Consider the following 27,941-nt stretch of genomic DNA (forward strand, 5'->3'; position numbering starts at 1 on the left):
TCCTGTCAACCATATACGTAATAAATTTATTAAAAACCAAACACCTTCCAATGTAAATGTACGAGCAGTAATTTTAATAGCATCTGCCGGAGGCTGATTTGGTGTTGTCGGAGAGGATATTTTAGTTAGTTTTGTCCCCGGCATTGGAGCAAAAGGCAATAATCAGTTGTAGAAATTAAACAAAATATATTTATAAAGATAACATGATTAAGCAAGATAACATCCGTGTGTTTTACCACCAAACATTTGCTGTATGACTGTTGCATACTAGCGCAAAATAATCCAATATTCTATTTATAATGTACATCAAATACAGCAATTTTCACACAGTTTTAATTGCCAAGTACTGTTAAAGTGCACAGCTGATCAATACAATATATTTTCCTTATTGCATTTGATACAAAAAATTTAGACATACATCATTTGTCTATAGAATGACACAGGATTATTGATTACAATGCTATCGTTTACATAAAATGCTTCTATTTAAAGTAGTTTTTATGACATACACACTATTTCTGTATTTGTTTCATATATACAATGTTATTTACGCTTTCTGAAAATAAACCAATAGGACTCTCATATCACTATTTAAAAAAATAGCTAAAATTTGCGTAACACATGGCATCTAAACCAAGTTGATAAATGAATTGATATTGAAAAGTATTAATGATGCTTTACGTATAACTATAAGTTATTTGACTTCTCTTTTTATTTACAACATTTGCTTTAAGACCCCATATCAAGGTAAAAGAAAATTTGTGAATATGCATAATAAGCACAATCAGGTATCTGTACTTTTTTCCTCGATTCCTAGATTATCAGATAATCCCAATATTGTTTGAGGATTCCGCCGGAAACTAAAGTTATATGTTCCAGAAACGTTTTCTGTACAGTCGTAAAAATTGTTGTCTGCTTGTTCAACCTTGTACTCTCTTAAAATGTTGTAATCATTTTCAGAATAATCATAAATTGACATTTGTGGAGTATCATAAGACACCTCTTCACCACAGTATGGATTGTACAGATTTTCTGAGAGCTCAATAACAGGATCACTATATACAGGTTCTTCTTCTGCCTCAGCAGCCTCCTCTGGGATATCTTTAACCTTTGCTTTGCACATAACTCCTCTTAGATTTAAAAATAATATAGAATAGATTAAATGGTTATAACTGATAGACAATTACTTACTCGGGTTATGTTGAATTTTACTTTATGTAATTTAATACGGATCCTTACTTTTTCTTCACGATGATGATTCCTATATTGACTAGAATGACCATGGCTATAGAACAAACGGTGATGACTACGTAGTTCACTCTCTGGCTCTCACCTGAAAGGTTATATCATAATAAAAAGTACCTTTATTAACTTCAAGCTGCTCATTGCTCATAAATAGGCACCGTAAGACAGGTACCTGGTATTTATACCCTTCGAATTTCTTACACCTGATTGCACACCTGAATATTGTGGTCAACGTGTAGTATTCCTTAGGTGGTCTTGAGATCTTATTCTAACTTTATGTGCATATTGTGTCTGTTAATTATATTTTGACCAGTTTACTTAATGTTAGTATTCTCCTGGCTTGCAAATATTGCCTTAAACTAAATAATTTCATCGCGCCAGAGTAACAAGTTGAGACAAGATATAAGTCTACACAGGTGAGATTTTTCTAAAGCGAAATACTTTAAACTACTAAGAGGTCTGCAGAGAGGTCTGGAGAAAGAGAAATATGGCAAACGGTACGTAATAACGATTATTCAGCTTCAATATAAAAAGAAATATTTACAAAATTGCAATATTTTTACTTATTTTTCTGAAAACATTTTATTGGTTTGCAAAGAACTAGGTATGGTTTCAGTCATGTTTTTGCTCTGTTTTAAAGGTAATTGAAAACATCACAAAAAATTGAAATGTAAAATTTATTTACACAAGAATACCCATAAATCAAGCATCTATAAATAGTTACCAGATTAGACTTTCACAAGTGTAATTGTGAAGTCATAAACAGTGCATTTTCCCGTCATTTTCTTAAAACTGAGCAGAAGACACCAATTCTTCAGTGTTTTTTTTAATGCATGACTTTGTCCGCAGCCGTCGCCGACGTAGCTGCAGGGCTGTAGCTCCCGGTCGGAAAAAAAAATCAGTTGGACGACCTGGGAGCTACAGTGCCTCCCATAGTAAAAAACTGCAATTCACAGCGCACAAAAATTTGCGCTGGTTTTGGACTGATTAACCTAAATTTCCGAACATATTCTGCACAAATATTTGATTCCAAAAAATTTCTAGGACATTTTACTACAGACATCATTACTTTTCTTGCCTCTGATATTCTTTTAAACTTCATCATCAGCCCTGTAAAGTGATGTGGTGCAGTTTGTCTACATTTAAAAATGGCGACTCTTGAGCTCGATTTGAATTTAACATACTTCAATTTCCGAGATCGGTAAGCGTGTTTAAGAGAAAGTGAGGCATGTAAAGTACCGATATCAGGAGTAAATTGGATGAAAAATTTAATGGTTATGATAGTTTTCACAGAATAAGTTCGCAAATAAGGTTAATAAGTCCAAAACTAGCTCAATTTTTTGCGTGCCGTAAATTGCAGTTTCTTACTATGGGAGGCACTGTAGCTCCCAGGTCGTCTATTCGACTTTTTTCAGACCGGGAGCTACAGACCTGCAGCTATCGCCGACGATGAAACTGACGTTATAACTTTATTATGTGATATCACATAAAATATGTTAATTTCGTTGTGGGAGACAGCTGCGGACACATTTTCCTCTTTAAAAAAAACTGAAAATATTTTTTATTCATCATAATGACTAAATCTTAGAAGAATGACAATATGTTATTCTTCATTTTATTCTTTGATTGAAAACAGGATAAAAGTTATAAATTGGTACTTATATACAAATATGTTCAAGATGGTATATGTGTTTTTTCATCAGATTTAAAAATTTTTAAATTTTAGGGCAAATATTGATAGAAACTGTGCCTTCTTCTTTATCATTATTTTATATTGATAGAAATATTCTTGAATATACTAGTAAAATCTATACCAAAAAGTCCTTAAAACTCCTTGTACCGTTAAATAGTAAAGTTTCAAGATAATGAATGACTCATTTCACTTCATTAATTAATTCATAATATTTTATATTTCTTTTCCTAAAAAACTCACATTATTGTAAGCGATAAATTTAAACCCAAAATACCTCTGTCTTTAGAAGTTAAGATAAAATTTGCAACTCCAATTCCTTCGCTGTTTTCTATAACACATGTGAAACAGTCTCCATTTTCTGAAATTGGAACATTGTTTCCAATATGCAAATTCTTCTTTTCTTCTGAAAACCTATATAACGGATCTGCAACATCAATACAAAAAAGCTTCAATTTAATTAAAAATCTCTCAAAGCTTATAAATAAAAGGTCAATTAAAATTTTAAATTTATGATTTTAGTAAAGGTATATTTAAATTATTACTTTTTATAAAATGACAATATTTTGAAACTAATAGGATGTAGAAAAAAATATTAACGTTTTTCTAACAAACTGACTTACAATATTTTGTGTAGTATATTTAAATTTCAATACAGATAAGTTAAATATAAAATCCTGAAACATTGAAATAAATATTTTTACAACAATGATAAGTATAAACATAAACTAGTATTTTGTAATTGCCTTTGTTTATGTTTCTTCCATTCCTCATCCATAGAATGACGACAGGTTCAGATTCATTTGGCGCCGAAATTGCGTTGCATCGAATTTCTGTATCTTCCATGTGTGAAAGCTGTATTAACTTCATCATAAAACGATTACCAACATCGACAAAAATTGGCGGAGCTAAAAATATCAATAAGACGAAATTATTTGTTGTTGTTGGCATAAATGGCATAAAAAAAGCTTAAGTTTGTAATTATTTTCACTGCAAATACGTGTAATCCATTTACTTACTTGTAACATTTAGATATGAATTCATGGTCAAGTTGCTTTTGTTGGCAACACATGTATAGACACCATCATCATCAAATGTTACATTCCGTATAAAGAGATGTCTTCCATTTTTTTCACTTTGGAATTTTGAATTAGGTTTTACTACAGAACCATTTCTTAGTAGCCACTCTATGTTCGGAACAGGACTATGATTTTTTTTGAAAATAAAATTGTTACAAGAACAACAAATTTGCAAAAAGTTAGGAATGAACATTTTTTAGTCAAAAGTTGTTAATGTGATTGTAATGCTTGTCATTTCATTAAATTGAGCGCTTCTTACCTTCCAGAAAAAATGCATTGCAACGTTGCTTTTTCTCCAATTCTAACCTTAGGATTGTTTTTCCTAATAGCCTTGGAAGTTTCTGTATCATTAGTCTCTACAAAAAGAAAAACGAAATAAAATGCCTTTTTGAGACTATAAAGTATTTTCATACAAGCATGCTTACTTAAATTGATGAAGTGGAGTTCCCAGCAGTCCTTTTTTATAATATATCGAGTTCCTTTTAATTACCTATTTAATGTGGCAAAGTAATCCTATTTTTGCCCACAAGCTGCTATAGAACAAACAAATTATTCTCAATATAATTCTATACGTTTTTCTTCCGGTTAATCAAAAATTATGTTGCCCTGCTAATGAAAGGAGAAACTTATCTATTTTAATAATATTATTATTATATAGCAACCAAAAAACAATAGTAGAGGGCGAATGTGATTAACTTCATAAGCTAGTATACTAAATCGGAGATACAACAAGGGCATCGCAAAGCGGAGCATCCCCTCACGAAATGAAAATATTTTGTGGAAAATGCATTATATTGGACTAAACATGTAATTGAAGAGACCAAATGTTTAACATTTTAAAAACCACTTTGAATTTTAAAATTTCGTTTTAACCTATCCCCATGCACGCTATGGGGTGTATTCATGGAAGATGGGTGCTTTTACGTAGTTGTACAATGCCTCCCATAACTAGCGAAAACACATCACAAACGTGTCGAACTCTAGTAAGATAGTTTGATATATTCTTTCTATCCAGTGACATACATTACGCATTTGGACAATTTGTGTATGCAAATAAGTTTCATATTAAAAATAAAACGTAGCTACGATCTGGCGATTTATAGTTTGCTGTATGAGAAAACATGAGTTAACATGTCGTAATTTTAACCCTAAGTTGTTTTTTTTAAAAGTAACATGTTTTAGCGATTACATGAAATGAATTCCCGGTTGACGATATTTGTCAAAGTCTCTTCTAAATTATGAACCTGTTCCTCTCTAAGTAATTCGTTAGATATAGCCAGAAATTCGGCTCAGATGCCATCTTGTTTTGATTAAATTAGGGTGAACTTAATCCCTACTTGCTTCAGTTCAGTTTTTCTCTTTGGACTTCCTTCCGACTCCCCATTTCTAAAAATCGTTTGCTTCTTACCTTTACAGCGCCTACATCCAACAAAATATCAAGTTGTTGATTTAAAAAACTTTCAAGAACCGGAAGTCGTACATTAAATTTCGAAGTGTTGTAATTCTAACGATATTTTAAAAAGTATGTACCAGAATTCTTTGAAAAAAAAATAGTGTTTGTCTTTTAAACATGCTTATTAAGTGTACGAAGTTTTATAAACATGTACGCGAGGGCTTTCTTTGAATCTTGCTAAAATGGCTGACATGGACACACACACACACACTATATCCCCTTTGCAACAAGTTGCCACTATAATTAAAAAGGATATAATTAATTATTAGAAACATGTTTGAAGTCTGAGTTCAACAGATACTCGAAGTCGTATTAAAACTTCACGATATCTAAACAAGTAGCAATCGCAATGGTTTTAATTTCACGCTGCACGAAATGTCGCAACGATTTATGTAGAAGCATTGAAACATTTTTGAAATGAAGATAGTATTCAGGAATGTTTTAACTTCTCAGAAAAATAGATCATGAACATGGTGATATTAAAACAATCATGGTTAATTGCCAATCTACAGTAATTTTATGATGTAAAATGGTCTGTATTACACTGAATACACTTCAGCTCAAAAATATGTTTCATTAATATTTGAGGGCTTTATTATTCGTTGATGTATTAAAGTCTACGGTTTTATACACTTAATCGTTGACAATGGTCCTATTACGTACATCTTATATCGTTTGAATAAGTTCAAGCCCATATATCTATTTCAGTAAAACTTATTTAGTTACCATCTATTTTAACTGTATATGCTGTACCCTTCACAAATCTCTTTAAGATTTCATTCCATACGCCACAGCTTAAATTATTGTTCTCGTAGGATCTGTTGATACTCAGAAAATGTAGATCTCCTACAATATTAAAACGCTTTAAAAGGAATTGCTGAAAATGTACATACTTAATACTTTCTTAAAAGAAAAACCCAGCACATTTGAAAGTTTAAAAGAAACTAGAAAATCAATTGGATATGCAAAATTCAAATTCAAAACAAGTAACTTAAAATTTAAAAAAAAAATTGTATCGACAAAATAAAAAAAAGACAAGAAATGTTATTCTTACCCTTACTATCAATTATTACGTTTTCATTTGTTTTAATGGTATTTTCTGTTCCTTTCCCACTTTTCCATTCAAATATACACGCATTAATTGGTTGACAATTCGGCTGGTTGGAACAGGGAATCTTGCAGTGATGAAATATCTTACATGTAATTTTTCCATGTGCGTTTCCACTAAAGTCACTAAGAGCTTTAAAGAAAATTTGATATATGTAGTAAACAAAACACATCAAGCGTTAATTAACATGAGGCTAAAAAATATCCATTGCTTTGCAAGGAGCTATGATCTATTTCAAAATTAATTTTTACCTGCCTCAAGAATTTTAACAAACGAGGATACTGAGGAGCCATGCTTATTTTCGGCTACACAATAATACACTCCAAAATCTTCTTTTGTTAGGTTATGAAAGGTAATATCCCCACTCTGCTCATTGACAACCACTTGATCATTAGTTTGAAATTTGACGTTATTCTTAAACCAGTGATAGCTGTAAAGCGTATAATCATACAAAATAATAAATGATAATTTTTTTTGGATAATATCAAAAATCATAGTAATATAATGACTGAACAGAGAAATGCGTTCCTCGCCTTATAATCCCATTCTTTGCCTTGCACTGGAGATTTAAATGGGTCGGATGTTTTGCTGGAACGTAATACTCATGCTCAAACACTGATATTATCCATGGAGGCAGATTTACTGATTGTGATCCTTTAAAACCACAAAATGAAAATGCAATAACTGTTTTAGAGAATCGCTATGAAGCAACAAATTATGATACAGCAGTGCTTAACGATAAAAATAATAATAAAACGTGGCAATTTATGCAATGTAGTTCACATTATCGACCTCTACTGCTTAACTTCTGCCTTTTTATCCTACATCTTACCCTCACAAATAATGACAATCAATTCTGTTAAAAACACAACATGCAAATTTCCCTTGCATTTAGACATGTTTTTGGGCGAGAAATTAAAATCCTGGTCACTATTCACTTAAATGTCAAATGAAAACTATTTTATGTGCGTTGTGCGTAATAAAAACAGGAAATATTCTTAAGAAAACCGGACATGAATAATTTGGATAAATTAAAACAACTTTTTCCCCTTTAAACTAGGAAATCATTAACGATTTTTTTTATTATAAACACTTTCGATGATTTTTCATCCCATAGTCTAGAACAAAGACATTTTATGGTATTCATTTCAATAATAATGATTAAAATTGAGGGAGAAAACCGTTATTAACTTATTAAGAGATATGAAAGGAAATTACTAATACTAAAGAAATATATTTAAAAAAGCATTTTTCCCATAGACTTCAATGTTAACTTCAACATATGATAAATTTGTCAATTTTATTTTTTTTAAATTTCAAAGGTGAATCCTTGTTATTTAATAAACCCCTTAAACTCTCACTAAGATTTTAAAGATCAAACTTAAACTCTTTAAGATATGAAATATGAAAGTTATGGATGGACTACCTAAATGTTTTACAATCAGTTGAATTAAACTTACATACATTTTGGAGTATTTAAGCTCAAATTATGACGTCTTGGATTCCCTGTAAACATTCTCAGCTGTCGCCACATGGAATTTGATCCACCAGTCTTCCCTATAACTTAAGGTGGCTTTGTGTAATTTGTTTTCTTTGGCGCAGGTTTTAAGGCGATTCATTATAATTTGCTTTTTTAAAATTGACTGTTTTTGTGTTTCTGGCTCTGTGATTACTATCTTTTCAGGATCGACAGGACACCAAAACAGTAAACCATATCCGTCACGACAAGGTGCCAACCAAGCAAAAAGATGACGTCACAATACAAATGAAACGCTACGCAAAAGCGTGCGTACTCGATCTGTACTCGGCCTCGTTTAACAACCTTTGAGTTTTACGGCAAATGTTGATAGAAACTGTACCTTCTTTATAATTAATATTCTTGAATATACTAGTGCAATTTATACCAAAAAGTACCTAAAATTCCCTGTACCATTTTAAAAGTAAAGTTTCAAGATAATGACTGACTCATTTTACTTCATTAATTAATTCATAATATTTTATATTTCTTTTCCTAAAGACTCACAATATTGTATACGAAAAATTTTAAACCCGAAATACCTCTGTCTTTAACAGTTACGATAAAATTTGCAACTCCAATTCCTTTGCTGTTTTCTATAACACATGTGCAACAGTCTCCATTCTCTGAAATTGGAACATTGGTTCCAATATGTAGATTCTTCTTTTCTTCTGAAAACCTATATAACGGATCTGCAAGTTCAATATAAAAGCTTCAATTTAATTACAAATTCCTCAACGTTTATTAATGAAAAGGTCAATGAAAAATTTAAATTGATGATTTAAGTAAAGGTATATTAAAATTATTTAATTTGCTTAATTACTTTTTATAAAATGACAATATTTTGAAATCAATAGGGTGTAGGAAAAAATATTATTGTTTTATTTATATCAATAAATATCACTAGAAACTCTTATAACTGAATATATCTTCGATTTCTCTCTATTACGTATAAGTATCATTGATTTCGTCACAAGCATGTTTAATAGAGAAGATCATGTCGGGAGAAAAAAATCATCGGAATGCAGTGTAAACAATGCCGAAATAAGACTTATTCAATACAGATACCTAAGATTTAGATGAGTGTCAGTTAGGATATAATCAGGATAATACAGGCATTGATATTTTGTTTAATCAGCTAGTTTTATAAGGTAAGCAGATCGACATTTATATGGCTTGACCAGCCTTTCCTCTGTCAGTGTGTACAAAAAAAGGCAAAAGTGTAACACTACCCCGGATATTATGAAGGATGACTTTGGTATATATTAACGGTATATGACCTAAACTACTTGAAAAGTGCTGCTAGAATCCCGTGCTTTGTTGTTTGAAATGAAAAATACGTAATATTTATAATGAAATTATAGAAGTTGAGAGGGTTTCCGATAAATATTTACAATATTTATTTTATGCGATTAACAATAGGATTCTAGCAGTAATTATATATAATACTTATAAACATGAACTAATTGCCGATTGAATTATTGTAGCAAACATACAAATGAACTTCGGGGTAGTGTTACACTTTAAGGTAAAAAAGAAATCTATTTTTTAACTGTCACGTGATACCATGGTACGGCAGCTTCAAAGATCGAGTCGATTCCGAAGTAGAAAAATAAAATCTTGGTGAACACATTCACTTGGTATTCATATTCAGCACTGTTTTCATAAAAATAAACAGTTTTTAAATTGATCATAATGTTGACGGTCATTAAACTCGGAGTTGCCTTAACCTACCCGCGTGTGAGAGCAGTATTAACTTCATCATAAAACGATTACCAACATCAACAAAAATTGGCGGAGCTAAAAATATCAATAAGACGAAATTATATTTTGTTGTTGTAGCAGGGACTCCCCAATGGCCCCCTATAAAGTTATTAAACGTAAAAGTAGAACTGGGTCAGATTTTGTTTTTGTTGAAACGTGGGCATGCCATAAAATAAGCTTAAGTTTGTAATTATTTTCACTGCGAATACGTGTAATCCATTTACTTACTTGTAACATTTAGATATGAATTCATGGTCAAGTTGCTTTTGTCGGCAACACATGTATAGACACCATCATCATCAAATGTTACATTCCATATAAATATATGTCTTCCGGTTTTTACACTTTGGAATTTTGAATTAGGTTTTACAACAGATCCATTTTTTAGTAACCAGTCTATGTTCGGAACAGGACTATGAATTTTTTTTAAAAATAAAATTGTTACAAGAACAAAAAAAATTGCAAAAAGTTAAGAATGAAACATTTTTAGTCAAAAGTTTAAAATGTGATTGAACGCTTCTCACCTTCCAGAAAAAACGCATTGCAACATTGCATTTTCTCTAATTCTAGCCTTCGGATTGTTTTTCCATTTTGAGACTATGAAGTATTTTTATACAAGCATGCTTACAAAAATTGATGAAGTGGAGATCCCAGCAGTCCTTTTTCACAATATATCGAGTTCCTTTTATTAACCTATGTAATGTGACAAAGTAATCCTACAAGCTGCTATAGAACAAAAAAATTCTAAATATAATTCTATAAGTTTATCTTTCGGTTAATCAAAAAGTTATGTAGCCCTGCTAATGAAAGGAGAAGCTTCACTAGTTAAGGTCTTCCGCTGGGAGCGGAAGACCTTACTATTATTCTGAAAAAAGTTCAAATTTCTTATTATTATTTTTTTCTTTTAGACGCCAACTTTGATCCTTAATATCTCGCTCGTTTGTTCACTGATTGTTTTGAAATTTTTAGGACTGAAAACATGCCGCGAGATGTTGTCGTTGCATATTTTAGTTGAGGAAAATCCCTATCCGGTTTTGAGTTATTCCCCTTTTAGTAAAATTGAACGACTTCTTTTGTCCAGGGGGGTTTAGCTTTAACAATGACTGGCAGTGTCTCAAAGATGGGCTTGTTTGGAAGCTAATACATTGAATTTGTGCGACACATATTTTATTAATTATTTAAATGCAAATAAAAGGGGTGGTATAGATGTTGAAACAAAAGTAAGAAAACAATTCAAAAAAATTCGCGTATTTTCCGTGTTAGTTTTCTATCTGATAAAAATTTGTTATAACATGTATTTAAAAGTTCTTGGTCTTACCAAGACCTTTCATTCGGTATACAGAAAAAGGGGCTGGCCCCTATAATTAGGGAGTTAGAGGCGTCAAAAGTTTCTTGTCAATAACTTGTAAAAGAATAAAAATTATAATGCATTATTGAGGCAAAGTTGTAAAGAAATTAATTTTGAATCCTTCCATAGTATTCAATTTAATGTTTTCGTAATTTATAGTCAGTATTTGCAGAAACAATTTTTGTCAGTTCGGTCCATTTTTGTGGGGGTGTGCACTTTTAGGAGGTTATGAAAGGTCTTCTTGTAATGCACTAACTGATACATGCAGCGCGCAAAAATAATTCCACATAAAATTCCCAAATGTTTTTATTCATATGTACATTTTCATTTCATAAAGATGAACTTTTTTGACCTTATTTTTGTTGTTTGTTTCATTACTGTGCCCCTGTCTATATTTAGATGCATTACGAGATTCAGGCCGTCGCCTAGACGACAGTGCATGTGCTTGTAGAGCTGGACGTACACGTTTAAAGCCCCACAGTGTTACTGTAACAGAGACATTTTGAATAGTTTCAGTACTGGGAGATGTGTTATTAAAATGGTTCCAATGCATGGTAATTAAACTCAACTTTTCTACAATACGTATACACGGCCGTTGAAATGAAGAATAATGACCCCTGTAGAATAATGACCGGGGGTCATTTTTCTACGTAGAATAATGACCCCCCGGTCATTATTCTACGCCGAAAAATGACCCCCCGGTCATTATTCTACGTAGAAAAATGACCCCTTTGCCTGAAGAATAAGTGTCATTTTCATAAAAATGAGCACACTCCACATGAAGAAAAGTGACCCCTGTAGAATAATGACCCCCTTATAGATTAAAGTTTTTCATATTTTTTTATTATTTGTGAAATAGTTTTTACACTATTTTTACTGCTGCAGTTTACAGAAAGTAACAGAAATTATAATTCATATTCAAATAAACTTAAAGTGAAAGAAGGGGTATATCTTAGAAAATAAAAATCCTTCCGTTATAACAAGATATTGACGTATTGCATCGGGGTATGGTTGTTATCTTAACAATTACATTTACATATATCTATGGTGTTCCGATAGGGCCACTTCGACCTAAGTTGCAAAGGCGATAGTGCGAAGGCGAAGGAGCAAAAGTGCGAAGATGCGACGATGAAGCGCGAAGATGTGATGCCTAAAGTGCGAATGTGCGAAGGCGTAGGAGCGATACTACTATCGCTCCTTCCCAACTTGCACTCTGGCCTTGCATCTTCGCACTTTCGCCTTCGCCTTTTTTGATTGCATTCAGCAAGTCTCGGTCGATTACATAGATTTTAATACAGGCACCGTACTTGCCAAGGTTTTTCGATTAATCCATGCTATTAATGGTACGCATGCGCTAGGCCATCGCGCTTACTATGAATGTTTATAAATATTTTAATGTGTACATGTAACATATATGTTTACCAGCGCTGGCTATGCCTAATCATTATCTACTCCACACAAAATTTAATGTCCGCCACAATGTGTACATATGCACTTCTAGACTCCTGTCACTTACCAGCCGTGGACCAACACAGTAACATTCTAATTTAATTATGCGACACCCCTTGCTCATGCATGGATCTAGAGGGAGAGAGGGGGTCCAGCCCCCGGAAAATTCAATATTATTAATTTTACGCAGTAAAACGGGAGAGGGAGTTGTGACCCTATCCCCCTTGATAATTTATTTTAATTAATTCTATAAAAAAAAATCCAAAATATGCCTCGGAACCCTTTAAACGATGGAGAGCTCCGCAATTATAAAACATAGGTAATCACAGATTACAAAGCTCACCGAGACGAAGCATCACTTTTATGAGGCATCACCTTTATGAGACCACCTTTATCATATTATATGAAAACCATCCTTTATGATCTTGGATATTCATGGATTCTGTTTTGAAACAATATCGTACATATGTTCATATGTTAATCAATACAATAATATAAAATTAAAATTGCATCCTATCAAACTTACAATATATATTATATATTACCATAGAATACCGTAAAAAATTGTGATATGATATTGTAATGTATGATATGGCATTTGTAATGTGTTATACATTATAATTGTATTTGATCAAATAATAGAATATCATAAACCATAATACAGTATAGTTTTATTTGAAACAATACCATACTACAACAATACATCATAACATTGAAACATATGATATTATATTGTATAATATAGTATTGTATGATACTGTTTCATATTTGATACATTATATGAAATTGTATTATATAATACAATATAATTTGATACAACATTGTGTCATATAAATGATACAATATCATGGGATAAAGTAAAATATTATATGATACAATCATATTATACATATTTTATCATACAATAATATATATTTGAATATCATAAAATACAATTTCATGTGATATGATAATATATCATATAAACCAATATCATATTATACAATATCGTAGAATACGATATTTTATAATATTTCAATATCATATATACAATTTCATGTCATATAAATCTATATTACAGAAACCAATATCATATTATACAATACTGTATGATAGAATATCATAGAATATACAATATAATATAGGATGCAATATTATATATTGCAATATCATATGTAATAGTATCATGTGATTAAATAATTAATAAATAATACAATTTAATATTATACAATATTGTATCATAATAATCGATACTATGCATAACAATATCATGATACAACATCATATCATAAAATATCAAAAAAATTAATTATCATATAACGTTTTACAATATAACATATGGTATTATATTGTATCTTATTAAACAATAGTGTTTCAAATCATACAATACTATATCATAGGAATCATGTTACGTCATTTAACAACAACCACATCTATCTTTCAAGCAGGTTTGAGTGAGGTAGGATATTTCTCTAGCATCCTTGATAATGGAGATCAGGCTCTGCATCTAAAGCAACCTCTGCGTTTCATTTATAATATAGTTAAATCAACTATGCAAGCTATCATCTATAAAACATGTGATCTGTTCCAAAAAACTAAACCTCATCAAGAATCATAAACCTATGGCTCTGATTCAGCATTCAAGCCTGTCAAGTGCATCAGTATCATAAGACGCACCATCCATACAAGTTTAATGAATTTAGGACCAGTAGTAACTAAGATATAATCATTAGAGGGCACCTGCAACAAAAACTTTAACCTGCTCTAAAAATCTTAACCTCCTCCAGCATCTGAAAGTTAGGAACCAGATTCAGTAGGTCCAGATGCATCATCCATGTAATTTTGGTGAAGAGAGGACAAGTATTTAATAGCTTAGATACAGGAGCTGCAACTAAAACTTTAACCAGCTCCGGACGCCGACACCGGGGATACAGCATATGCTCCCATTGACTTCGTCTCGGTGAGCTAAAAAGGCGAAAGCGTGAAGATTCGAAGGCGAGAGTGCGAAATTGCTAAGGCGAAGAAGTGATAGTAGTATCACTTCTTCACTTTCGCAACTTAGCACTTTCGTCTTCGCATCTTCGCGCTTCGCCGTCGCATCTTCTATATTCTTCATATTGTTCATGAATTATACTTGCATTGAGGATTTCCACAATACAAACTGCTGGGTATATTAGTTCAGAGATTCAGCAGGAAGGAAGTGCCAATTCTTGCTCGTCGTCAGTTACCTTTTACTAAGCAGAATTAATGATGAAACCAAAATTATGAAAAGTTTACTCCACTATTAGGCATTATAACCAAGCTGAAGTTAGTAGGCACTGACAGCAGCCATTACGCCGGTAGAGGTTAATGGTCAATAAGGAAAATCGTCAAAGTACTGAGAGTACTCGTACAGAAAATATATTGTACTTTATCCTCGGCATACTTTAGTAAGTTTAGTTAATATCAAGATGATTAATGCTTCAATAGTTTTTATGAGCATTGGTAACTTTGGATACAATAAAGATCGTGTGATCAAAATCAAGCGGGATATAAATCCCTAACATGGGCCCTAACCGCTTTTAGAAACAATATTTTCTTATTATAATCGATCAGTGTTTATTATCTATTAAGATTTACTATGGTCAGGTACTCTTCACAAATTTGCTCTAAAAGAATTAAGTCTATTCATGATCACAAAACAACATTACAACAAATGTTTAGAATATTGATGTTCATGTATTAGGTAGAAGAAAACAAAACTAACGCAGAATGATTTTTTTTAAAAATCACTTTCCCCAAGAAATGTAAATAAGAAGTATATATTCATATTCCTACGTTACCTGCCCCCTTAGTCTTTTTCCATAAAGATATATACATGTATCATTCTTCGATTGACAATTCATTCACCAATGAATATTGCTTATATCATTACAACAATTATTCTTTCATGATTATTGTTAATTATCACACAATATCCACATTGTGTATGAATTTTTCTTTATTTGCGTCATTTCCCGCCGTATGTCGACGAGAGAAGTAACGTAACTGTTAACAATCAATTTGTGGCAATGTCAGATTGTTTTGTGCGTACTTGCTACGGATATGAAAAACTATATACAGCGATTTATTTACAAGTTCGGTGTTTATAACTTCAAAATCAGTTAAACAGAGTGAAAAATTAAGTAATTTCAAAGTCATATCTTGGATACGGGGTAACCAATTTCTATTCATGTTTACGGGGAGGGGGTCATTTTTTATGGGGGTCATTTTTCTTCATGTTTAACATGAAGAAAAATAACCCCTGGGTCTTTTTTCTTCAGAAAAATCCAATAATTCTTCAGCTAGGGGGGTCATTATTCTACGTAGAAAAATGACCCCCGGTCATTATTCTACGGGGGTCATTATTCTTCATTACACCGTCTTATAAAGCACAATGTGTATTAATGACATGACAAATGTACCCTGGCAATTTAAACGAATGCGGGATTGCTCCCGATAGAACATTACAAAATACTGATTTGCGATGGATATAATATTATTACCATGGAGATGATTTTAAAAAGTGAACTTAATATTCGTATACGATAATATTTGAATCCAAAGCCGCTAGTTTTAAGTTACAGTTATTAGGGATATTAACTATGACTTGCCCCGCGTTTCACGTTTTTTACTTGCAAAACATCTACAAACAAAAATACCAAACAACCTTCAGCAGCAACTTATAAATTATTTATTCCATACACAATTCCAAAGAGGTAATTAAATAAATTTTATAAATGCTTTATATTTGTACTCGCCATCTTCCATGGGAAAAAGTGGCATGGAAAAAAAGTTGTTCAATGTTCATCAAATACGCTGTAGCCTTAGCAATCGAAAATAATTAACAAACTGTATATTGATCGATTGACATATCAACAAACATTCAGACCCGCAATGTGTTTTTTTTACAAGTTCTATAAAATGTAGACTCAATGACTGAATTCTTTACCGTTTTCCGTCTGGGTTATTTTGAATCACGTGTGAACGTTATGTGTACAAATAGATTAGTAGCCATATAATTGAACACTTTGAGTGTTTAATTTTTAAAAGAAATTGTGTACATGCAGAGCAATGCAATGCTAGGGTAATTAAATTCGAACAATGTATATGGTGAGGCCGGTCGGACTGATACTGGTTCTGCTTGTTCTACAAATAGCGAATGTAAGACGAAGTATTGGGGTGTTATATTTTAAACAAATATAAGTATTGCTTTCTTAAAAGCTCGCATTACTCAACAAAGTATTTCATTGGAAGCATTCTTAGTTACCTTAGCTGCATATATGTACTGCTCGGTCTGTATCCCGGAAAAATTGACTACGATCCGAAATTTTTCATACAAGGGCTACAGACTTGCAGCTAACATTACCTTCAAAAATACATTTTAGAATTTGCCGCTGTTTATAAATTCATTAAAAAGACGTGCAGAATCAAGTGGTAATATGTCGTTTGATATGAGATTTATGACGTCTAGTTATATTGCTTTCATTAAAATTATTTCAATATTTCAAGCTTGTGGGTGGAATGAAATCAGTTTCACATGTTATATGACATAAAGATCTCCCCTCCCCACTTTTTCTCGCAGCAACTTTTTTTTTTAAATTTACAAAAAAAAATTGAATTATCATGGAGTTGCCCCCCCCCCCCCCATTTTGGTAGCGAGTAAAAAAAATGATATGAAAATCATGAAATTAGGTGTGAAATTTTGAAAATTTTGTAAAATTCAAAAGTTTTGCTTGTCAAGATTTGTTAGATGAGTTTGCCCCTCCCCCCCCCCCCCACTTTCAAAAACGATGCTACGTGCCTGGAAATCACTCATTTCTATAACCCCTCTTTAATAAACAAAACAAACCAACAAACAAAACCGATCCAGATAAATATAATTACGTGTATCAAAAATAAACTTCAAAAACAAACTACACATTCATCCTTCACCCACAATATTGCTTTTTCGATATTTGTCATCGTTGTAGACCCGTGTAACAATCTGTTAAGTAGGTGCTTGAACGACAAAGAACCCCTTGCTGATCTACATTTTCATTCACGCATACAATGAAAAAATATATTTTGATTTATTTTTGAATTTCTTTTGATGTAAAAAAAAGAAAGAGAAGAAATTGGTTCTCAGTCTCTCTTTATGCCTGTTTGTTAGCGGTTAGTCCAAGTTCATTTTGAATATCCTTTTGTAATTTAAAAAATGCGATGTAAAGACTTTTTTCATGCAATATTTCGGATAAAGCAATGAAGAGTTGTTTCTTGAAATTTTATTAGACCATAAAATTTTAAAATGCTAACATTGAAAATTGTGCCCGATTTCTTTCTTTTTTTAAGGTGAAACTTTATTGATTTAAAAAATGATTCTTTGAGACAAACAAATTGATATAATCAGTAAGAGTTTGGCAATCTCTAACTGCAGGTCTGTAGCTTTTAGTCTGAAAAAGAATCGGATTGACGACCTATGACCCAGATCGTCCATCCGAATTTCTTGAAAATTGCCATTTCTGTCGTACGCGGACGCAATACTCACTGAGACTAAATAGTTCGTATCTTAAGTTTTAACTGCTTTAAAAGATAATATTGGTTTTCTGATAATTATGAATATGAATAATTTAAAAAAATTGTTTAAAATTACAGTAAAATTACCGGCATCGGTCTTCTCCATGCGCGGATGTAGAAGGGGAAGGGTTCCAGACCCCCACCCCCCCTCGAAATTTCTTTCAATTACATGTACATTATTAACTTACCAAATATGTCTCGGACATCCCTTGGCAAACTCAAATAACCGTCAAACTTTTCAACCCCCACCCCGAAAAAATTTTCCGATCTGCGCATGTTCCCCCTCCTCGAAATACAAAATTATTCTTCAAAACCCCCTGTAAAATTTCCAGGATCTCCGCATATATACATGTACTAAAAGATTCATTGGCGCTTGCGTTCGATAAAAATGCGTGTAAAACGTTTGCCAATGGTCGTTTTACCTTCGTACCGGGCATAACCACAGTCCCACTCTGTGAATGAAATGCGGCGAATCAAACTAGAGACAACGTGTTAAGATCCGTATTTGCTTATAAACATGTAGTATCACCATGCAAAATTCACTGTTTAATTATAATTTTTTTTTTTACTTTACTTGTAAAATTCAACATCTGTTTCGTAATATTTTCTCACAGTTTATTTCTTACAAAGACACTTTTTTATTAAGTGATTGACACTTTTCAAACTCTATATGTGATTTCAAAGAGACAGAGTGTCATGTCTCAAGGACTGTTAATCTCTTAAAACAACATTGTGGAATTATCAGATTTTCATTTCTTGGACATCAAAGACTCATTGAGTTTATTTAATTATTTTATATCTGTTAACCTTTCACTCAGCTTACTTATATCATTACCTGTCAATTTATACTCATTGTTAAGATTCTTATATATAGTTATGTACAATTGTCAATGCGCAGTATGGAATACGGCGGCCAGCCCCGGCCACGTCCGACTCATGCACCCAGAGTCTTGCGTCCAGAGGCCACTACTGGCCAAATCCGACTTGTTTGTAACATGTCTGTCTGTTAAATTGTAATAATGTTGCCATTATTGAGTCTCGTCCAATAAATGTGGAATCCTGCATCAATTGCCTGTTTATTTCTCTGGAACTGTATACTGGTGGACCTTCGGGAATACGGCAAACCTAACCTTCGTTTTAGCTTACGGCCCACAGCGCGCCACAACCTTATACCTTATACACTTTACGCCAACATTCCCTCACCCGGTTCGTACTGAACACGACCGATACACATCCAGACGAATTCTCTAGCACCGTAAAATCTACGCGGTCACAGTAGTATTAAATTAATACTCTGTTTTTCAGTGTTTATACATCTAATATTGTACTATGGTCAGCTATCAATTTTTTGTAATACGTCACAAGTATGACGCAGCTACGACGGAAGACCTAATCGTTGCTTGCAACGAGCTCGTCTCTAGTTTAATAATATTATTATATAGCAACCAAAATACAATAGTGGAGAGTGAATGTATTTAACTTTATAAGCTAGGATACTTAATCGGAGATACAACAAGGGCACCGCAAAGCGAAGCATTCCCTCGGGAAATGAAAATATTTTGTGGAAAATGCATCATTTAGGATTAACATGTGTCACAAATCAGTATCTACTGGTATTGTATTTGTTTTCTTTACATATTAGTATCCTGTAGGGACCCTCTTTAACGTTCCTGTGTAACTAGTTTTTTTACCCGTAGTGTACCTCTCTGGACACGGTGTCAGCTATAGTACGTATTGGTCAGTTCTTTTCTATTGTTTGTTTACTTTATTTAAACTGCCGCATTGCAGACCTGGCAGACAGTGGCCACGATTTCCCCATGACAGGTATGAGCAGCTAAGGTTTTGAGTAACCCTTTCTCCTATTAGGGGTAAGTTAAACTATTTTATACTTTTGTAATTTAACTACGGCTCAGTCTTTTTATATTACTGTGGAGTTTATATTAAGTATTTTTTGTTACTTTTGATATACTGGTTTTACGAGGTAGAACTGTTAAACATAAGTGCTTGCTCGTGCGTGTTCCTGTGTGGTCACGTGTCGAGTGTGTGTGCTTTATATTGGGATATAAATGCATGATGTACTTGTATTTTGCCGTGTAGTTCGGTGTACTTGTATATTGTCCGTGTAGTACGGAGTATTTGTATATCGTTTTGACGTGGTTTTTCTGTGTTAAGTAGTGTGATACTCTTAACGTTATGCAGTGATCGTATTCGCTGTGGTTTCGTGCTATTGTATGGCGTGCTGTTGTTGCCATAATGTTATATTTAAGTCCGTGCGACTTAGCCTATGTTTATGTAAGGTATATTAATCATGTAACACAAAATATGTTTATTTGTTTAATTTAATAAGGTCCCTATCCAGTTTCTGGCAGTCCATCGCCGTGGTAATACCTGTCCGCCACTGTCTCACGCCATGCGATATCTACCCACTACTCTTCTACATGCCTGTGACGAAGACTATGGACATCAGAAAACTTAAATATCTTATTGTTTATAATATGTATATTTGTTTGGTTTTATTTTATATAAAAATTGTAAATATAAAACGAATTCTGTTGTGTTTGACTGAACAGTCACGACGGCTGTCGTGACAAATGGTGTCAGAAGTGGGATAGCTGTTCAGTCAACACATTTTTTTTTTGTAGTTTATTTTGAATATTGTTCTTAAGAACTTATACTTTTGTTATATTTTTCAGTGGAATGGCAGATTTTTTTTTTGTGGCGTTGATATATGGAAGGGCCCCGAACGGAGAAAGGTTGCTCAGGTTGTGTATATGAAATAACTCTCGAGTGTTGAGAGGTCAGGTATATTGATACTAGAAGCATTGTTTTTATTTAAGCTTTTTCTTTTGTAAGATTATTTTGTTGATCGTTGTGTTAATTAGCGTAGTTAAGATGGAGTCGCCAACACTACAGGAGCTAACAGAACACGGGAGAAAGATGGAGTTGAAGGGGACAGACCTTCAGAAATTCATCATAGATCAGCAGACTCATTATCGGGAGTTGAGAGCAGCAGAGAGATCTAAGGAGAAAGAGGAGAGAGAGTATCAGCTGAAGAGAGAAGAACTGGATTTGGAGAGGATGAAGTTAGCGGAAGCTAAAGGTATTGCTGAAGCTGAAAGTAAGTACAAAGAGACGTTACTTAAGCTTGAACAACAGTTACAAGAAACTAAAGCTGATATTTCTAGTAATGCTTCTGCTAAAGTGCCTAAAATGCCTTTCTTTGAAGAAACAAAAGATGATATTGATTCATATTTACGTCGTTTTGAGCGTTATGCTACAGCACAGAAGTGGAGCGGCGAAACGTGGGCGGTAAACCTTAGTGCGTTGCTACGGGGAAGAGCGTTGGACGTATACTCTCTTCTGCCACAAGAGAGGGCCCTAGACTATGCAACCCTGAAGGCAGCTCTGTTGAAACGTTTCGAGAAAACCGAGGATGGGTTTAGACAGCATTTTCGCAGATGTCGCCCAGAGAGAGGTGAGACGTTTACCCAGTTTTCTGTTAGATTAGCGAGCTATCTCGACAGATGGATAGAAATTGGGAAAGTGAACAAGACTTTTCAAGGACTATATGACTTAGTTCTTCGTGATCAATTTCTATCAGTATGTAACAAAGACTTGATTTTGTTTCTTAAAGAACACATTCCCAATAATATACAAGATATGTGTGCTTTGGCTGATCAATATAAGGAGGCAAGATGTGCTAACATTCAAACCTTAGTCAATTCTAGCAGAAAGGACACATCAGTTGATTCTCAGAATTCTAGCCAATCCAGACCTCAGCTTCAGCGGGATCAGAAGGAAACTGCAGGGAACCCCAAAGATCAACCACCCAAAGCAAGGATGGATATTACGTGCTACAAGTGTAAAAAACCAGGCCACTTCTCATATCAGTGTTCAAAGGGACGGAATTCTGTTGGGATGGCAGTCGACGGGAAAGGATCTTCGGATTACAGTAATCCAGGCAAGTGCGCTGCATTTACTACAGTAACTACTACCTCATCCGTATCCGCAGCAAACAATTTTAGTATACTGAACACTTCTTGTAACGCTAGTGCATCAGTAGGTAGCTTGCCTACAAGTGATGGTATACTTAATGAACATTTTGTGAAAGTGTTGAGGGACACGGGGTGTAATGGGGTTGTTGTTCGTCAAGCGTTAGTTCCAGAGGAGCAACTGACAGGGAACAAGCGGCTTTGCATCCTTGCAGATGGATCGCAGATTGAGGCACCTATAGCTCGTGTGAGTATTGATACGCCATATTTTGTGGGTGAAGTTGATGCTTGGTGTTTGAAAAATCCTCTATTTGAGCTTATAATAGGAAACATCCCAAAAGCCAGAGACCCATCTGATCCAGATCGAAACTGGAAGTCGAGTCAGGTGAATGCGGTGATGACGCGTCAGCAGGCGAAGCGGGAAGGTAAGAAGGACAAACCTCTTCATGTACCTGACATAATTGGTCCAGAACTTGCGTTTAGTCCAGATGACGTCATCAGAGCTCAAGGTGAAGATGAATCGTTGCACAAGATAAGGCAGCTAGCTGAACAACCTGCAGACGAAAGCAGCAAAGTCCGATTCTTCCGGAAAAACGGTATTCTTTATCGATCTTTTCAATCACCTACAGTTGAAAATAATAAGAAAATTTCTCAACTTATTGTGCCAAAACCTTTGAGAAACAAAGTAATGTCTCTTGCACACGATTCATTAATGACTGGACATTTAGGTTCAAGTAGGACAGCTTATAAAGTTATGTCTGAATTCTATTGGCCTGGGGTGCAGGCAGATGTGCGTCGTTATTGCAGATCGTGTGACATTTGTCAGAGAACGACTCCCAAAGGAAGGACAACAAAGGTTCCTCTAGGTGAAATGCCGATTATCGACGTCCCTTTTCAACGTGTAGCAGTGGACTTGATAGGACCGATACAACCAGCTACGGACCGGGGCAATCGCTACATTTTGACGCTGGTGGACTTTGCTACTCGTTATCCGGAAGCTGTAGCACTTAAAGGTATAGAGACAGAGAAAGTTGCTGAAGCTTTGATTGATATATTTTGTAGAATTGGAGTTCCGAAAGAAATGCTTACGGACCAGGGTACGCAATTTACGTCAGAGCTGATGGCAGAGACGAGTCGCCTTCTTTCTTTTAGGCAGCTTACGACTACACCTTACCACCCGATGTGCAATGGTCTTGTTGAACGCTTCAATGGGACGCTGAAACAGATTCTACGGCGTTTATGTGCAGAACGACCGAAGGATTGGGACAAGTATTTATCAGCAGCTTTATTTGCATACCGTGACGCTACTCAAGAAAGTTTAGGTTTCTCGCCTTTTGAACTGGTGTATGGACGAACAGTGAGAGGACCGATGAGAATTTTGCGTGAACTCTGGACTAAAGAGGTAAATGATCCTGAAGTTCGTACTACTTATCAATACATTGTAGATCTCAAAGAGCGGCTCGAGTCAACATGCACGATGGCCAAGGAGAACCTGGAAAAGGCAACACAACGGTACCGCGTCAACTACAACAAACGTGCGAAGAAGAGAGATATGAAAGTGGGTGAAAAGGTACTAGTCTTGTTGCCGACATCAAACAATAAACTTTTATTGCAATGGAGAGGTCCGTATGAAATACTTGAAAAGGTTGGTAATGTAGATTACAGAATTAACATGGACGGTAAAACTAAAACATTTCATGCAAACATGTTGAAATTATACATTGACAGAGACAATGAGAATGATGCAGGTGTTTAGGAATTGCAGGAGTTGCAGTCGTAGATCTTGCTGACGACGAAGACGATGGTGAAGATGAGCTGTGTGATTCTCCGGGACAGGAAAGAACAGAAGGTGCTAGGGAAGTTACAGTAAGTGATGAACTCTCTGAAGAAAAAAAAAGACTGAAATACGAACATTACTTGACGATTTTGAAGATGTTTTATCAGATGTTCCTGGTGTGACGACTTTGGGAGTCCACGACATCAAGTTGACGACAAATGAACCAGTTCGTACGAAGCCATATCCTCTTCCTTTCGTTTCCCGGGATACCGTGTGTGAAGAAGTGCGGAAGATGATAGAAGCAGGCGTAATTGAACCGTCGTCAAGTCCATATTGTTCACCCATAGTTATTGTGAAGAAGAAGGACGGGACTAATAGATTCTGTATTGACTTTCGTGCAATCAATAAAATCACTGTTTTTGATGCTGAAACAATCCCTAACGCTGATGACATTTTTGTTCAATTGTCAGGTTGTAGATATGTATCTAAATTCGATCTTTCTAAGGGCTACTGGCAGTTACCATTGGGGCAATCTTCGAAGGAGATCACAGCGTTCCAGACTCCGATGGGTTTGTACCAATTTTCAGTGATGCCGTTCGGGTTAGTCAATGCGTCTGCTAGTTTTAGTCGCCTTATGAGAAAACTTCTTGAAGGGATGCAATGTGTTGATAACTTTATTGACGATGTCATTGTTTTTACTCGTACGTTTCGAGAGCATGTTTGTGTTATGAAAGACTTTTTACAGAGACTTCGTGCTGCGAACCTTACTGTTAAACCTAGCAAATGTTTCATAGGATATAAAAGTCTTGAGTGTCTTGGGCATATTGCAGGAAACGAGGAACTTCGACCACTTCCGGACAAAGTGTCAGCGATTTCGAATTTCGCAAGACCTTCTACAAAGAAGCAAGTACGTTCTTTTCTCGGTCTGGTAGTATTCTATCGCAAGTTCATACCAAACTTTTCTGCTGTGGCAGCACCACTGACAGATCTTACCAAGAAGGGCCTATCAAACAAGGTGGTGTGGGGTGAAGCACAGGAGAATGCCTTTACAGCCCTCAAATCGGCGCTTATGGTAACGCCTGTTTTGAAATTGCCAAATTTGAATGAAACGTTTATTTTACAGACAGACGCTTCTGATTTGGGAGTTGGCGCAGTGTTACTTCAGTACGAGGATGGTGTAAAGAAGCCGGTCGCGTATGCCAGCAAGAAACTTACTAAAGGGCAAGTCAACTACTCCACGATAGAGAAAGAGTGCTTGGCGATAGTATGGTCAGTGCAAAAGTTCCTGCAATATCTATACGGAAGGGAGTTTCTTTTAGAAACAGATCATCAACCGTTAGTATACTTGACACAAGCTAAAGTATCCAATGCTCGATTGATGCGATGGGCATTATTATTACAACCTTATAGATTTCGAATTATATCTATTAAGGGCTCAGATAATGTTGGAGCCGACTGTCTAAGTCGTTTGTAAATATATTTTTGTAGATTTTTGCATAAGTATTTTTGAATTTTATTTTTGTTTTAAAAGTTCTTCGAACTTTTTTTTGTTTGGGGAGATGTTGTCACAAATCAGTATCTACTGGTATTGTATTTGTTTTCTTTACATATTAGTATCCTGTAGGGACCCTCTTTAACGTTCCTGTGTAACTAGTTTTTTTACCCGTAGTGTACCTCTCTGGACACGGTGTCAGCTATAGTACGTATTGGTCAGTTCTTTTCTATTGTTTGTTTACTTTATTTAAACTGCCGCATTGCAGACCTGGCAGACAGTGGCCACGATTTCCCCATGACAGGTATGAGCAGCTAAGGTTTTGAGTAACCCTTTCTCCTATTAGGGGTAAGTTAAACTATTTTATACTTTTGTAATTTAACTACGGCTCAGTCTTTTTATATTACTGTGGAGTTTATATTAAGTATTTTTTGTTACTTTTGATATACTGGTTTTACGAGGTAGAACTGTTAAACATAAGTGCTTGCTCGTGCGTGTTCCTGTGTGGTCACGTGTCGAGTGTGTGTGCTTTATATTGGGATATAAATGCATGATGTACTTGTATTTTGCCGTGTAGTTCGGTGTACTTGTATATTGTCCGTGTAGTACGGAGTATTTGTATATCGTTTTGACGTGGTTTTTCTGTGTTAAGTAGTGTGATACTCTTAACGTTATGCAGTGATCGTATTCGCTGTGGTTTCGTGCTATTGTATGGCGTGCTGTTGTTGCCATAATGTTATATTTAAGTCCGTGCGACTTAGCCTATGTTTATGTAAGGTATATTAATCATGTAACACAAAATATGTTTATTTGTTTAATTTAATAAGGTCCCTATCCAGTTTCTGGCAGTCCATCGCCGTGGTAATACCTGTCCGCCACTGTCTCACGCCATGCGATATCTACCCACTACTCTTCTACATGCCTGTGACGAAGACTATGGACATCAGAAAACTTAAATATCTTATTGTTTATAATATGTATATTTGTTTGGTTTTATTTTATATAAAAATTGTAAATATAAAACGAATTCTGTTGTGTTTGACTGAACAGTCACGACGGCTGTCGTGACAACATGTAATTGAAGAGACCAAATGTTTAACATCTTAAAAACCACTTTGAACTTTAAAATATTTCGTTTGATCCTATCCCCATGCACGATATGGGGTGTATTCATTTGGATGGGTGCATTTACGTAGTTGTACAATGCCTCCAATTACTAGCAAAAAACTACCACCTCCTTACGATTACATTCCAGATGCCACAGGTTAAATTTTAGCTGTCGTAGGATCTGTTGATACTCAGAAAATGTAGATCACCTTCAATGTTAAAACGCTTTAAAAGGAATTGCTGAAAATGTACATACTTAATACTTTCTTAGTGGAAAAACCCAACACATTTGAAAGTTTAAAAGAAAGAAGAAAAATCAATTGCATATACAAATATACAAAATTCAAATATAAAACAAGTAATTTAAAATTTAAAAAAAACTGTATAGACAAAATTAAAAAGAAAAAGAAATGTTATTCTTACCCTTACTATCAATTATTACGTTTTCATTTGTTTTAATGGTATTTTCTGTTCCTTCCCCAATTTTTCAGTCAAATATACACTCATTGATTGGTTGACAATTTGGTTGGTTGGAACAGGGAATCTTGCAGTGATGAAATATCTTACATGTAATTTTTCCGTGTTTGTTCCTACTAAAGTCATTAAGAGCTTTAAAGAAAATTTGATATATGTAGAAAACAATACACATCAAGCGTTAATTGACGTGAGGCTAACACATATTCATTGCTTTGCAAGGAGCTATGATCTATTTCAAAATTAATTTTTACCTGCCTCAAGAATTTTAACGAACGAGGATACTGAAGAACCATGTTTATTTTCGGCTACACAATAATACACTCCAAAATCTTCTTTTGTTAGGTTATGAAAGGTAATATCCCCACTCTGCTCATTGACAACCACTTGATCATTAGTTTGAAATTTGACGTTATTCTTAAACCAGTGATAGCTGTAAAGCGAATAATCATACAAAGTAACAAATATTAATGATTTTTTTTATAATACTACAAATCATTGTAATATAATGACTGAACAGAGAAATGCGTTCCTCGCTTTATAATCCCATTCTTTGCCTTGCACTGGAGATTAAAAGTGGTCGTAATACTCATGCTCAAACACTGATGTTATCCATGGAGGCAGATTTACTGATTGTGATCCTTTAAAACCAAAAAATGAAAATGCAATAAGTGATTTAGAGAATCGCTATGAAGCAACGAATTATGATACATCAGTGTTTAATGATAAAAATAATAATAAAACGTGGCAATTTATGCAAAAGTAGTTCACATTGTCGACCTCTACTGCTTAACTGATGCCATATTTATCCTACATCTTACCCTCAAATATAAAGACATTCAATTCTGTTAAAAACACAACATGCATATTTACCTTGCATTTAGACATGTTTTT

General features: G+C 34.2%; 2 protein-coding genes and 1 pseudogene across 2 annotated transcripts; 1 reads left to right on the forward strand and 2 right to left on the reverse strand.

Annotated features, from left to right (window-relative positions):
- Positions 1–102: 102 nt before the first annotated feature.
- LOC128178546 (contactin-5-like) lies at positions 103–7,494 on the reverse strand. The gene is made up of 11 exons (XM_052845777.1): positions 7,408–7,494; positions 7,109–7,229; positions 6,827–7,005; positions 6,522–6,707; positions 6,194–6,313; positions 4,274–4,370; positions 3,955–4,139; positions 3,682–3,843; positions 3,213–3,362; positions 1,240–1,333; positions 103–1,130 (listed from the first exon to the last, which is right to left on the reverse strand). Exons 1-11 carry the CDS (start codon positions 7,472–7,474, stop codon positions 785–787), a joined length of 1,707 nt encoding a protein of 568 aa, XP_052701737.1. The 5' UTR covers positions 7,475–7,494; the 3' UTR covers positions 103–784.
- A 164-nt stretch (positions 7,495–7,658) lies between these two features.
- On the reverse strand, positions 7,659–27,935 carry LOC128175706 (neural cell adhesion molecule L1-like; annotated as a pseudogene).
- On the forward strand, positions 19,803–24,057 carry LOC128178545 (uncharacterized). Its single transcript, XM_052845776.1, has 2 exons — positions 19,803–23,767; positions 23,963–24,057. The coding sequence occupies exons 1-2, from the start codon at positions 21,098–21,100 to the stop codon at positions 23,975–23,977; spliced, it is 2,685 nt and encodes an 894-aa protein (XP_052701736.1). The 5' UTR covers positions 19,803–21,097; the 3' UTR covers positions 23,978–24,057.
- Positions 27,936–27,941: the final 6 nt, after the last annotated feature.

This window comes from Crassostrea angulata, chromosome 3 (assembly GCF_025612915.1).
Source record: "Crassostrea angulata isolate pt1a10 chromosome 3, ASM2561291v2, whole genome shotgun sequence".
NCBI lineage: Eukaryota > Metazoa > Mollusca > Bivalvia > Ostreida > Ostreidae > Magallana > Magallana angulata.

Coding starts and splice junctions, on each gene's coding strand:
- LOC128178545 (XM_052845776.1), top strand. CDS start 21,098: ATGGAGTCGCCAACACTACAGGAGCTAACAGAACACGGGAGAAAGATG.
- LOC128178546 (XM_052845777.1), bottom strand. CDS start 7,474: ATGTCTAAATGCAAGGGAAATTTGCATGTTGTGTTTTTAACAGAATTG. Junction 3,844..3,954: donor TTCATATCTAAATGTTACAA/GTAAGTAAATGG, acceptor TGATATTTTTAG/CTCCGCCAATTTTTGTCGAT. Junction 1,131..1,239: donor ATCATCATCGTGAAGAAAAA/GTAAGGATCCGT, acceptor TTTAAATCTAAG/AGGAGTTATGTGCAAAGCAA.